The sequence below is a fragment of the Urocitellus parryii genome, chromosome 10 (genome assembly GCF_045843805.1).
Source record: "Urocitellus parryii isolate mUroPar1 chromosome 10, mUroPar1.hap1, whole genome shotgun sequence".
NCBI lineage: Eukaryota > Metazoa > Chordata > Mammalia > Rodentia > Sciuridae > Urocitellus > Urocitellus parryii.
This window is the reverse complement of record NC_135540.1, coordinates 140270289-140284042: the sequence shown is the minus strand read 5'-3', so window position 1 is coordinate 140284042 and position 13754 is coordinate 140270289. Positions and strand designations below refer to the sequence as shown.

The 13754-nt window shown below is 57.4% G+C and overlaps 1 protein-coding gene across 2 annotated transcripts in view; it reads left to right on the top strand.

The window, feature by feature from the left end:
* Evc2 (EvC ciliary complex subunit 2) overlaps positions 1-13754 on the top strand; it is a 101666-nt gene that overhangs the window by 60253 nt on the left and 27659 nt on the right. For both annotated transcript variants that reach the window (XM_026395276.2, XM_026395275.2), the window contains exons 11-15: positions 3055-3294; positions 3608-3745; positions 6047-6222; positions 8612-8771; positions 10087-10541. In XM_026395276.2, the coding sequence (XP_026251061.2) occupies positions 3055-3294; positions 3608-3745; positions 6047-6222; positions 8612-8771; positions 10087-10541 (1169 nt within the window). The remainder of the gene's footprint in view (positions 1-3054; positions 3295-3607; positions 3746-6046; positions 6223-8611; positions 8772-10086; positions 10542-13754) is intronic.

Sequence of the window (13754 nt, the reverse complement as noted above, 5' to 3'; positions counted from 1 at the left end):
TCTTGCTAAATTGAGTACAAGGAGCGTCATGATTTCCTGAGGACGATTTTACATTTTTTCGTGGTATAAACTTGACATCGTACGAGGAGGTTGCTCGGGGACAGCCCACTGCAGGGCCGTTTCTCAAATCAGAACTGAAGTGGCCTCTCCTGTCCACGCCTTCTCTCCATGAAAAGTCCATTTTTTAATTAGAAAGTTCAATAGGGAGATTAGGGTAAATGACCACTACTTTAATGATCCTTTAAAAATACACATCTGTGGACAATATTTAAAATATAAAACTGTACATTAAAAATACAGATTTTCAGCTTCTCTTAAAGAATGAGGAAATTTGACCACATTGGTCCTTATTTTCACAAAACCCCTTTGGTGAGCTGGTTGATCCTGTTCCTGCAGGAGGACTTGCCCTTTCTGTTTTGCCCCACTCCCCACCACTCCCTGGTGCCTTCCAGGACAGGTTTCCTCACCCATTTGCATATACAACCCTCTGCTTGACTGGCCTGTGGGTGGGCATCTTGCTTCATGGCTGAGTCTTCTCATCTTTGCTGCAGGATGTTGAGCTTCATTAGTTGTGAAACACATTTCCACAAGGCCTTGAACTCCCAATAGAGGGGTGGTGCCAGTGGAAGTAGGCGTGGGGTTCTGTCCATATTTATTTTAAGGAGTGTTCACTATGGCATGAGGGTGCAGAAATATAATGCTAAACAGGATGGAAATTTGTGTTTTAAGATATGTGTGTGTGTGTGTGTGTGTGTGTGTGTGTGTCTGTCTGTCTGACTGCTTCTTGCCCCAGCTACGAGAAACTAAGTGGGTTTTATTCCATACTTCATTCCTGTTAATTAAAGTAAACTGAGGTTTGGGGCTTGTAAAATTCAGTTCTGTCCCCCACCCGTGTGGCTGAGAAGTCGGAGCCTGAAGACTGGCGTCCGCAGCCCCCACCTCCTGAACCTGCCCCAGCTACTCGCCCTAGCAGAATGCCCGGAGTCGGGCCCTGACCCTCTCTCCGCTGTGGGTGAATTGCATTCTTTGATTTAGATAGATCCAGTCGCCTGTAAATGCCATTGCTCTGCAATAGAGGGACTCAGAAGAGGAGTCCATCCTTTCTTTAAAGCTTGCTTTTTAGAAAGGTGGAGCTGTGATTGGGTGGCTGAAGCAAAGCGCTCCTGTCGGGATGGATGCCGGATGCGGGGGCAGCGGAGGTGGGCTGCCCTCTGGTCTCCCCGGCCCCAGGGCTGCCTCACACTGACTGCTGGGCTTCTCTGAGGGGCCCTGGGTAAATGCTTCCCTTCCTCCTGGATCCTGAACCAGCTGAAGGTCAGTGAAAGGGGCTGGAGAGACTGAGCCAGGTGCGAGGCTTTGCGAGTGAGCGGACGCAGAGGTGACCGGTCTGCCACCAGGGGGGCTATGTTCCTGGGACAGAGAACCTAAGGCCCCGGGAGCTTCCAGGCCTCCACTCAGCCCGGAGGAGACCAGCCCTTGCCTCTGCTGCACAGCCCCTCCCGCCTTCCCGGCCTCTGCTGGGCCAGGGCACAGCCCCTCCCCGTGACCAGGGCCCACACCTGCCTCACGCAGGTGCACCTGTCCCTGCCTTTGCTCCCCATGTGTGGTTGAGAAGTGGAGCCTGGAGCCCAGCGTCCTGCCGAGCAGGGAGGGCTGTGGGAGGGCCCTTAGCTTCTCTGCGCTCCTGGTCCTCTGTGGGGTGCAGGCTGTTTGTTTTCCGTGGCTGCAACAGAACACGCCCTGAGCAACCTCAGCAGTGCTCCCTGGCACCTCGGGGTCTCTGTGCCCAGGACCCAGGCGTGGCTCCGCTGACCCCTCTGCTCCAGGAAGGGCTCTGCTGGGCTCCAGTCTCTTGTGGAACTCAGGGTCCTGGTCTGTGCTCATTCATGCTGTTGGCAGATGCACTTCCTTGCTTCTGGAAGCTTCCTTTTGCCATGGAGAGTTCATAGCACAGCTGTTGGCTTCTTCCAGGCTAGTGGGAGAGGGTCTCTGTCTTCAGGGGGGGCCAGTCCCTCTTTCATGGACCTCACCTGATGAAGTCAGGCCCACCCAGGATGGTTTCCCCTGATTAACCCAAAGTCAACTGTCTAGGGACCTAATTGTATTGTCAGGACACTTTCATTTTTGCCATGCCATGTAAAACCTAATCACAGGAGTGACCATCCCATCATGTTCAAATTTATACTCCCATTCAAGGGACGGGAATTTATGTGACATTTACAGAAGGGGGGGGTCCTGAGGTCCTGTTAGGATCCTGACCACGCACGTGGAGTTAGGGCAGCTCCCTCCTAGGGCTCCATTCTTGTTGAGGCTCTGGGGAACAGCTGCGTTAGGGCTCAGCAGAGGTGCGTTTCCACCTTTCCTCACACGGGACCCCCAACATGCAGGTGGGCCAGCAGCCACTTCTTGGTACCTCCTCTGCCTCCTTTACCTGAAGGATTCCAGCTGAGGCCTGGTTGCTGGCATCTCTCTCTTCAATCAAGCTGAGAATGAAAGATGAGGCGATGATCTCGTGAGCCGAGCTGTGCGGCCGTTGAGACTCCCAGGTCTCCGTTATTCACAGGCTCTGTTCAAACAGCTTGATGTGCAGATTTCCACCCTGTGAATTTTTTGCTTTGTGATTGTTCTGGAAAATTGTTCAGATAACAGGGTCTGGACAGGTTGGAAGGGCATCTCCCAGCCCCATCATGACAGCTTGGGACAGGATGTGTGTGCATGCCCGTGCACACACATGAGTTCCATGTGTTTTCTGGTTTGTGCCTGTGTGCACCTCTGGGTGTGTGTGTGTGTGTGTGTGTGTGTGTGTGTGTGTGTACTGTGTGACTGTCACACACAAGGCGCGTGTGCAGATTGCATCTGTGGTTGTGAACATGTATGTGTGTGCATTTCTGGGCACCGTGTGCACACGCATGGGCATGCACACACAGCACTGCTGAGTGCACTTTATGTATTAAATGTACATGTGTGAGTGTATGTGTCCACGTGTGTGACTGTGTCCACGTGGGCCAGTTGTGCTCAGAGTGCCAGGCTCACTGCTGCTGCTTCTCTCCGCAGTCTGCTGCCGAGTGCCGGGGCCTGCTGCGGACCCTCCACGGCCTGGAGCAGGAGCACCTGAGGAGCGCCCTGGCTTTGCACCAGGAGGAGGACTTCGCGCAGGCTCACAGGCAGCTGGCCATTTTCCAGAGAAACGAGTTGCACAGTATCTTCTTTGCCCAGATAAAAAGTGCTATTTTGAAAGGGGACCTGAAGCCAGAGGCCGCTAAAATGCTGCTGCAAGATTATTCTAAACTGCAGGTAAGGCCTCAGCTCGGCTCCCTGTGACCGAGGCGTCGTTTCCCAACTCCTCCCTAAACCGCTCCTCTCCTGGAGTTAAGCCCCACCTCTGGTTTGTGCTCTGTCCTGTGAGCTCCTTCCTCTTCTCGGCCCCTGCTGCGGGGGTGATTGTCCCGTGTGCAGGGGAATGGTGGCTTGGGGCACAAGCCGTGGACCAGGTTGACCTAGACCGGATTCCAGTGCCACCCCCATCAGCTGAGTGAGCTTGAGCCGGCTGCCCCTGGCCCAGGGTCCTCTCCTGTGAGGTGGGAATAACAGAGGCCTGTGCTCACAGGGCGGAGGAGGTGGTCACAAGCTGATCCTTGAAGGCAGTGCTTTGCCCAGCTGGTATGACATGCAGGTCTGTGACAGAGTGGACGTGCACATGGTGTGTCGGCGTTACTCACATCCCCGTGCCAGCCCAGGCTTTCGGGTCAGTGTCTGGCTGTGCTTGGGTGTGCGTGTCTTCTGGTGTGTAAGCATGCGTGTGGATATTATTAATCCAGACCCGATTCTTAGATGACGGGCCAGTCGTTTTCCCCAGCCTGCCGGCCTTGCCTGCCGGCCTTGCCTGCCGGCCTTGCCATGGACGGTCCCGTGAGGCCTCATGAGGCTCTCTGCAGGCACGAGCATGCGCAGGGCGCAGTCACTGGTGTGCAAGGATGGCCTTCATCGCTCTGCTTCCAGGTTTTCCTGGGTGTTGGTGACTTGCTCCAGGTGGTGGTGATGGTGGTTAAGAGCAAACCCCTATCTTAATTTGCGAAATCTTGTGGATTGACTAGGACTAGAATATTTGAGAAATGTGGCCATCGCTCCATAGAGAGGCCGCCTCTTCCAGTTTATGAGCCAGTCTGTGTGTATACAGCAGCAACTCTGAATGGTGCCAGAGATTGGGGCACCGTTGGGCCTGCTCAAGTCTACAGGGGCTGATGGTGTCACGGTGCCTTGGTCCATGACGGTGTTCGTTTGAAGAATGCAAAACTGTGGTTCTGATGGAGCAGTCATTCTGCTATTTCAGTTTTAGCTTCACAAGTGAAGATCGTTCCAGAAGGTCAGCTTGCTGGCTGATTTCCCCCTTAAAATTCTCTACTTACTGCAGAAGTGCAGGTTCTGCCCACACTGGAACATGCCGTGGGACACCTCGGCAGGCCCAGGGCACAGGGAGAGGGCATGGAGGTGTGCCGTTGGCCTCTGTTACAGCTGTTGCCAAAGCAGTGGTGAAAAATAGAGCCACTGGACAAGGTGTGGACATGGAAGCCACACCTGTGCCTGTGAGCAGGTCCCTGCCATGGGGCCACAGGACTTGGCATTCCCCTGACCACCCACAGACAGACCAGCATGCCCATGCCTGGGCGTGGTGTGGTCCTGGTAGAGGCACAGTGAGTAGGGCTGAGATGGCCCCGGGCACCCAGGAAGACAGCAAGTCACCATCTGGAGCATGTGGGGAAGGGAGGGCCACCCTGGGGAGACCCCAGAATGGAAAGGGAAGACACTGCCTCTTCATTTGATCTAAGTGTTTGCTCATAAACCTTTGGTGAGATTCAGAAGGAACTCTGTCGGATCCACTGGCAGGACTCAGACTCACCACCTTACGTATAGGAAGGGTTTTCTTGTCATCTTACTCCCATGACGGGCAGTGCTGACCCTCTATGCAGAGCCCTCACTAAGAAGAGCACATGTCACCGGGATATGTCGTGGTTAAGGAGGTAACTGGCACAGAGCTCTCTGCCTGGAGCCCTCAGGGAGTCTGGAGGCCAGCTGGGTCCCTACAAGCTCAGGTCCAGCTCCGAGGAGGAGGAATGGGAATGTCCCGCTGATTCTGGTGCCAGGAACCCCAGGAAGTGGCAGTATTAAGCCACCTCTGTGGATACCCAGCTGCTCCCTGTGTGGACGGTGCTAGTACCCAGAGATGACACGGCTCTTACGTGGAAAGGAGAAGGTCCACGCATCGCAGGTCTCCCCTTGAAGGCAGTGGGGACCCTCTGGTGATCCCTGCTGTGCATGGTATTCCCATAGGTGGGGAAAAGAGGACAAGACCATGGGACAGGCGCTGGCCTGTGACCAGCTGATGCAGCTAGGTGGGTCTCCTTCCAGTGCTGCTGGTGGAGCTGGACTTGGGACGGCCCCACTAGGACAGCACAGCGGGTGGACTCAGAGGGCGGCCTGCACATCCCACTCAGTGCCCATGGCCATGTGCCGTGGACTCAACTTCCTCACTGGAAATGTGACAATGTCCTCTCCGCCTAGATTAAGGGATGAGGCGTGTAGGCTCTTAGTCCAGCACCAGGCCGCGGAGAGCCCAGTGTGGGCCAGGCATTGTCCCTCCTGCATGTGGATTTGTTCATGCTGGGATGAAGGGTCATGTTGCCACCATGTGCCCCCTGCCTGCCTGAGGTGTCACCTGCATCGGTGGAGTGCCCTGGGGGTGGGCTGGCGACTGACTCACCAGAGCTTCTGCAGTGGCGGAAGGATGCTTAGCCCAAGCTATGAACGTGCATCCTGCTTGGTGCGCGGGTCACCGTGCTGACTGCCCTTGGCAGCCAGGTCTAATGCACGTCTCAGCTCTCTGGTTCGCATATGACTTTGTCCCAAGCGAGGAAGATAAAAGTGTTAATCACTGCTTCTGTTCCTGTGCTTTCTTCTGAAAGGAAAATTAATATTTTAAGTTCTGACAATTTTTCTAACATTTAATGAGACATACTTCAAAAAAAAATTTTTTTTCTTTTTTAAACAGGAGAATGTAGAAGAGCTGATGGATTTCTTCCAGGCTACTAAGAGGTATCATCTAAGTAAAAGGTTTGGCCACAGGGAGTACCTGGTCCAGAACCTGCAGTGCACGGAGACCCGGGTGCAAGGCCTTCTGAGCACTGCAGCTGCGCAGCTGACCCAGCTTATCCAGAAACACGAGAGGTGAGCCCCGCCCCAGCCCCGCCCAGCCCCGCCCCAGCCCCGCCCAGCCTCGCCCAGCCCCGCCCAGCCTCGCCCAGCCCCGCCCAGCCTCGCCCAGCCCCGCCCAGCCCCGCCCCAGCCTCGCCCAGCCCCGCCCAGCCTCGCCCAGTCCCGCCCAGCCTCGTCCAGCCCCGCCCAGCCCCGCCCAGCCTCGCCCCGCCCCGCCCAGCCTCGCCCAGCCCCGCCCAGCCCCGCCCAGCCTCGCCCCGCCCCGCCCAGCCTCGCCCCGCCCCGCCCCCAGCCTAGCCCCGCCCCCAGCCTAGCCCAGCCCCGCCCCCAGCCTAGCCCAGCCCCAAGCAACCTGCCCTGTCCAGTGGCTCCCTTCTTTCCATTTGCTCATAATATGCAAAGGTCACTCTACTTGTTCTTAAAAACAGTCCTCAGTTGTAAAAACCCCGTGCGTCATACTGTGTTTTAGAGCACTCGTGGTAGATGAGTCGCGTGATGAACCCCCACGTGCCCATCCTTCTGCTTCCTCAGGTACTAACCTGCTGCCAGTCATGGTGGAGCCACATGTCCCCCCATCCTGGGATGTTTTGGAGCAAATCTCCAGCTCCATTTTCTGGAGAAAAAGATGACCATGGGGTGGTGGGGGAACAGCCCACACAGGCCCTGGTGCGCCCGCCCTGGCATTAGCATTTGTCTTTGGCGTGAAGTGTGAAGGCACGGAGATGCTTCTCTTGGTTTGGCTAGTTTCTCTCAGCAGCACCTGGGCTCCACGTGGTCAGGTGAACGGTGGTGGGCAGCGGTCTCCACGTGGGATTATCCCTCTCTGTCATCCTGCTCGGCTTTTCTTTCAGGCAGCTTACTCGTAAACAATGAGATGTGCTCTCTTTAGGATATGAGAAGCTCTAAAGTGAACAGGAATATGACCGTGAGCTTGGCTTTCTTACCACAGTTTGTGGCTTAGCAATTGGTTCTGTGTCTTGGGTCATTTTACTAGGACTTCACCGCTTCCTGCTCTGGTGAAAGAGGATTCTGTGAGGTCTAAATTATGTGAACGCCCCCACCCCAAGATGCTGATGAACATCCCTGCAGTGGGCTCGACATGCCTGGTTAATCTGCGCTCCCATGAAGGGAGCGTCCTTGCCTTGAGTTGAAGGCCCGACAGCTGGGTGCCCTTGGTGAGCAGTGGCTGGGGATCGAGGTCTTGCCTCTGATTTTTAAATTCTATTTTGAAGGACTGACATTGAGATTTCTGAAATGTGTAGTGCCCGTGCCTTTACCAGGTCACAGCCTCAGGATGCCTCCATTGAGGGTCTGTCCTGTGCTGGCTGGGGACCAGCCCTGGGCTGCAGACAGAGTGGAGTAGAGGTGGTGATGGGAGAAGGTTGTCGCAGTCGGGTCCTCACAGTGACAGAAGCAACTGGAGACCATGGGAGACTGGGTGTAGGAATTGGCTCATGTGGCTCATGGAGCAGGGAGGTCCCACCACCTGCCCTCTGCCAGCTGGACACCCAGGAGAGCTGGGGGCGTAATCAGTGCAAGGTGGAGGCCTGAGAACCCCGGAGCTGCAGGTGTCAGCTCCAGCAGGGGCTGAGGAGGGTGGGGTGTGTGCTCTACGGCGTGAGGCTGAAGGGACGCGTTCCTCCCTCCTGGCCTTCTCCTCTTCATGAGTCAGCGTCCTGGATGATGCCACCCCCTAGGGAGGGCCCTCTGCTGCTGGACAGAGTGCCACGGCCGGGTGGACAGTGGGCTGGGAGCTTTATCTGGCTCATGGCGTCTGGTGAGGGCCACTTCACGTCGCGGCAGAAGGTGTCATGTGGTGAGGGGGCGCCTGAGGGACGGAGGGGAAGGGGCCAGACTGCCCCCCTGGTCCTCTGTGGTGGCACCTGTTCCTGGGAAGCCCTCAGGACTGCTCAGCTCTTGAATTTGGGTCCCAGGGCTTAGCCCACCACAGTGGCAGTTCAATTTCTGTGACCTTGGCTGAGTCCACCTGTTCACGGCTGACGTCCTCTGGAAAGACCGCAGCCCGTGCACCCCGAGCCTGTGTGATCTGGCCACTCTCGTTGGCCTTCGTCTCCTTGACTTCCTGTCCTTGCTGACACTGGGATTCCTGGTCCACTGTCTCCTCTTGGGAAATTCCCCGCCCCGCTGGCCCTGCGATGGCTACTTTCCGGAACTCCCGCCATTCCTGCCCTCACAGCTGAGTCTGTCCTGCCTTGAGCTTTCCCGCCCGTCCACCTGACCCTGAGCTCGGTCAGCTGGTCAGCTGGTGTTTCCGTCACGTCTCAGCCGCTGATGCTCCTCCTGGAGGGTAAAGGCTTTTCTGATCCGAACCAAACCAACGAGGAGCCGCACATTCAGCCCCGGCCACTCGGGGTTCACGGGCTTTGGTCTCTCTCCCCAGGGCGGGGTACCTGGACGAGGACCAGATGGAAGTGCTCCTGGAGCGGGCTCAGACGGAAGTCTTTTCTATAAAACAGAAGTTGGAAAACGACTTAAAGCAGGAAAAGAAAAAGCTGCACCAAAAGTTGGTCACCAAGAGAAGACGAGAGTTGCTTCAGAAGGTACGCCAGGTGCCGCGCCGTTCCTCTTTGGGTAACCTCTGCCAACACCACCAGGTCACGGCTGCCGTCCACCCTGGGTCCAGCAGGGCACCTGGGCAGACAGTGCCTGTGCTCTCTGCAGTTGATGGGTGGTGACTTTTTGGAGTGCCGCTTCATGGTGGCACATCAGAGGGCCGTGGTTGACTAGCCATGTCTGCGTGGGGAGGGCAGTGGCAGCTGGTGTGAGTGACGAGGACGATGATGCCTTTTATTCCCGAGTGCTGGGCCCCGTGTGAAGCCTGGGACTGGCCTCCATCACGGCGGTGTACGCCATCGGGGCGCCGCCTGTTCTCTGAGCCGCAGGTTAAAGGACCACAACAGGCCCGAGCCCCAGCTCTGAAGGCCTGGTCCAGCCAGGGCTAGTGACTGGAAGAAGGACTGCAGACCCCAGGAGAGCGCCTCCGGTCCTCTGCAGGCTGAGTGGCCCAGGGTTAGGATGGAGCGTCACCGAGCAGACTCTGCTGTCGTGTTCCCTGGGCTGAGGACACTGCCTGACACGCAGAGGCCTTCCTTAGGAGAAGGAAGGAGTGGACCCTCTCTGGTCACTAGGAACCGCGAGCAGAAGGCAGGCCGCCTCATGTTCTGGTCAAGTAGGACGAGAGCAGCTGTGGACGCCTGTTAAGGACACCCGTGGGCATCTCACTCCCGTCAGGCTCCCCACCACGAGGCCTACATGCCCTCGGCTCTTTCTCCCCGGCCTCTTCTTCCCACTTCTTACCCTGAGCACGGCGCAGTCTCCCCCTTCATGTCCGCTTGGCGACCTCCTCCCCAGGCCCCTTCTGACTCCTCCTGGAGCCCTCTCACGTGGCTCTGGGGTTGGCTTTTCCCTGACAGCATCACCATGTGCAGTTCTGGCCTGGCCTGATCTGCACCAGGGGCTTTCCCGAGGCTGTGCCGTATCAGGCCACCCGTGATCGCCACAGCCACGCCGTGTGTAGGTCCCATTACATCCCCATTTTACAGAGGCACAGAGAGGTTAAGATCCTCATTCAGGTCACTCAGCTTGTAATGGAGGAGCCAGGATTGAAATCCAGATGGCCGGCCTCCTGACTTTACCTCCTCAATAAGTCTTGTTCAGTGAACATCAAACATGAAGTTTCAACATAGTTTCTTTGATCTTCTGAAGGATAATTTCCCAGATGTGAGATTGTCAGGGAGGAGTGGGGAGTCGCTAAACCTTCCGTGTCCTCTGCCACAAATTTCCGAAGTGTTTTCCCAGAGGGCTGTGCCTACCACCCTGCCCCCATTTGATCGTCCTTTGTCACCTTCCTGCCAGCACAAGGAGCAGCGGAGACAGCAGCTGTCCACTGGAGAAGCCCTCCGGGCTGCTGAAGACGCCGGCCAGTACCTGGGCCAGTGGAGGAGCATGGTGGCCGAGCACAGCGCCGCCCTGGAGGAGCTGCAGGAGGGCCTGGACCAGGCCGCCCTGGACGACCTGCGGGCCCTGACCCTGGCGCTGTCGGAGAAGGCCACCGAGGCGCTGAGGCGCCTGCAGAGCTCGGGGATGACGCAGGAGCTGCTCAAGCGCAGCGTGCCCTGGCTCTTCCTGCAGCAGATCCTGGAGGAGCACGGCCAGGAGTCGGCCGCCCGCGCCGCGCAGCTGGAGGCCGAGGAGAGGGAGCGGGGCCAGGAGGGCGTCCGGAGCGTGAGGCAGAGGCTGCAGGAGGACGCCCCGGAGGCCTCGGTGGAGGAGCAGGCGGAGCTGAGGTGCTGGGAGCGCCTGATCTTCCTGTGAGTGGCCCTGCAGGTCCCCTCTGCCCCCTCTGCTGCCCTGCACGCAGCTGCTGAGGGCGGGAGCCCAGGCTGCGGTGCCCAGGGTGGCCCAGCACGGGGCACCCACCCAGCACATGAGGGTGCTCAGCCACCCAGACCCACAGCTTGCAGGGTGGACAGCGGGGCCAGGGGAGGAGGGTTCTGGGGACGGGGGCCCTGGGTGCCTTGGGAGTGTGGGTGGTTTGGTGGTTGACAGGGCCTGGCCCACTGCTCAGGGAGAAGTAGACTGCCCCCTGTCCCTTCCATAAGAAGTGTGGTTTGGTGAGGGGACCTTGCAGAGTGGGGAGAAGGCTGGATGAGGCCATGGTCACCCCGTGCTCTCCCCCAAGTGTCCAGGCATCACTGACATTGGCCCCTGGTGCAGTTCTCACACCTTGCTGCACCATATCTCCCCTGCTCCTTCATTGGCTGGCTCACTGGGCCACTGGTTCTTATTAATACCAGAACCACGAGGACTCCCGCTCCAGAGTGGGACACAGTGCTGGTCACAGCCGACCCGCACTCCTGCCGAGGAACTGGAAACCAGTGCGTGAACCATGCACCATGTCTTCAGCCCCCGGAGAGACCCAGTGTGAGGACCAGCTGGAGCCGGCTCTGGTTGGGGAGTCTTCTGCTTGCCCCAGTCATCTGCCGGTTCTTTGTGCAGACTGAGATTTAGCTCAGCCCAGGAGGGAGGCATCAGTGGTATATTAGACCCACAAAGATTTTGGTGTACATTGGAAACCCTAGGAGCCCCAGATATGACCAGTGTGGAAAGAGATGCAGATAGTGTAGAACAAAAGACCAGGCTTTAAATTCCAGCACCCACCACCTGTGGTGGTGCTGTGTGGGTGTGGACAAGTTACTTAACCTCTCTGGGTCTCATCTTTCTTGCCTATAAAACAGGGATGACAGTATTCAATGATTTATAGCACTTGATGCTATCAGGTGGGTTAACATGTGAAGCGAATGTTTATGTAAGAGCCTGGCTCTACGTGGGTACCCTTGGACAGGTGTCAGGTGGCCGAGCATCTGCAGGATCTTGCTGACCTGAAGGACTTAATGCCCCTTCCCTCCCAGCCCTCCTCCCCAGCACCGACCTTGCTGTGGGGAGTCGGTCCCCAGGTGTTCATGCACAGTGATGTCCTCTGGTTCTCAGTGAGTGACTCCACTCTTCCCACCTCTCTCTGTGCTCCTGGCTTCATTGATTCCCTGATCTTCATTAGTCATTGCTTTCCTGACACGGGAGCCGAGACGCTGTCTTCTCCAAGCCACACAAATCAGACCCTTACGGGCCCTTCGCGCACGTGAGTGGCCCTGGCAGCCATGATGCCGCCCAGGCCTCTGCTCGTCCGCCGGCTTTGGACTCTGCAGCACTTGACTCAGACTTGACGTTCCCGTTACTGGGTGGTCATTTTCTTCAACTTCGCTTGGGTCCATTTTGCAGGGACCATTACTAAAACCGCCACTGAGTTAGCCACCATCGGGGAAAGAGAAATCTGGCTTGGCTGTCGGGGCTCTTCAGGGTTTTTCCGAGGGTTAAAGAGGGTCCACCGCAGTGCCGCGGCGTGAGCTGCTCCTACGCGTGGCTGATTTAAGGTCCCAGGGCTGCGGCCTTAGTTTCCATGGCGTTGTGTAACGATGGCTCGGCACCATTGTTTGGAGACACGGTTCATGAGCCTCCCATCTGCACACGAGACGGGGTGCTGTGAGCCTCTCCAGCCAGAGGTGGGATTGAGAAGGGCCTGTTTTTTGCCAGGGAAGGTGTGTCTGGACGCTCCTTTCCTAGGTTTCTACTCTGACTTTTCAGGGCAAAGACCTGCCTCCTGTCTTTCTGTATTCCCTGGTCCTTGTAGCAGAGGACCAGCACCAGGCCACAGGGGCCGTTCTGCTGGAAGGTGCGCGATAGGACCTAGGTGCCCGCCGGGTGCTTTTGTTCTGGATGGTCACCGGCAGACAGTGGGAGAGGCCGTGCAGGGGGCGAGGGCCAGGGACGGGCTGCATGGCTACAAGTGCTCTAGAAACTGGGGCCCTTGGAGTGAGGACCCCATGACAGGGTGCCCTGCCCCGGGCCCTCGCCTGTGGCCTGCGATGTGACCCTCAGGCCTTCTGTCTTCCTGTGAGGGCCCCGGACATCCTGAATCCTCCTGCACTTCCCCAGGAGAACTGCCCTGGTGACTGGGATGTAGAGATCCGGGTGTGTGAGGCTTGCCCTGACCTCCCTGGAAAGTATTCTGCAAATGTCCCCCCAGAGCCACTCCCGTGCAGCCTGTTGACAGTGCCAGAGTGACGGAGAAACCCAGGTCCTCTGCAGAGATTAGATAAATGGATGAATAAGCAGACAGACCCTGTCAGAAGCAGGAGCGAGAGGTCAGGCCCCTTCCTGGTTGCTCCCTCCCAAGTCAAGGAGGGACTTCCATCTGGACGTCCACCTTGGGACCCACGAAGCTGGGAAAGTGAGCGTGTGGCCACTCTCCCTGGGGAGTGGCTGTGGGCCTGGCCAGAAGGAAGCCGGGGATGTTCCTTGGTCTCCTCTCGTGTAAGTCGAGGATCAGCAATGACGTAGGTCGGGGTCTCTGATTCCCAGGGCTCCTTAAGGGGGCACCACCACCAGGTGGCTTCAAACCAGAGGCACATGATTGTCTCCCTGTTCTGTGGCCAGAATGAACTCGGGGTGCAGGAGGCCGTGCTCCGCTGAGGCTCTGGGGAGGCCGTTCCTCACCCTTCTCTGAGCTTCTGCATTGGTCTGTAGACACGTCACTCCCACCTCCGTCTCTGTTGTCATGTGGCCTCTGCCCCGCGTGATGGTCTCCTCACCTGTCCCACCCGATGACATCAGTTATATCAGAGTGAGGGTCCCCTCCACTCCAGTGGGTCTTCATTTGCAAAGGCCCCATTTCCAAATGGCCCCATTCACAGGTGCTGACCTTAGATTCACATCCGAGGGACATAATTCAGTGCATAACAGTAAACTGCCCGGCACGGTCTGTGGCGTGGAGTAGGTTTGTGATAAATGACAGTTGCCAGTTGCCATCCTTTAGGACCCTTTCCCTGACCCCGACCTGTCCTGGGTGCCGCTTGCTCACAGTGCTGCTGCCTGGGGCTGGTGGACAGGGCTTCATTTCTTGTCTGTTTCTCCAGCCGGGCCAGGTTGTGGTCACAGGCGTGAATGCCAGAAGACCTCCTCCTGGG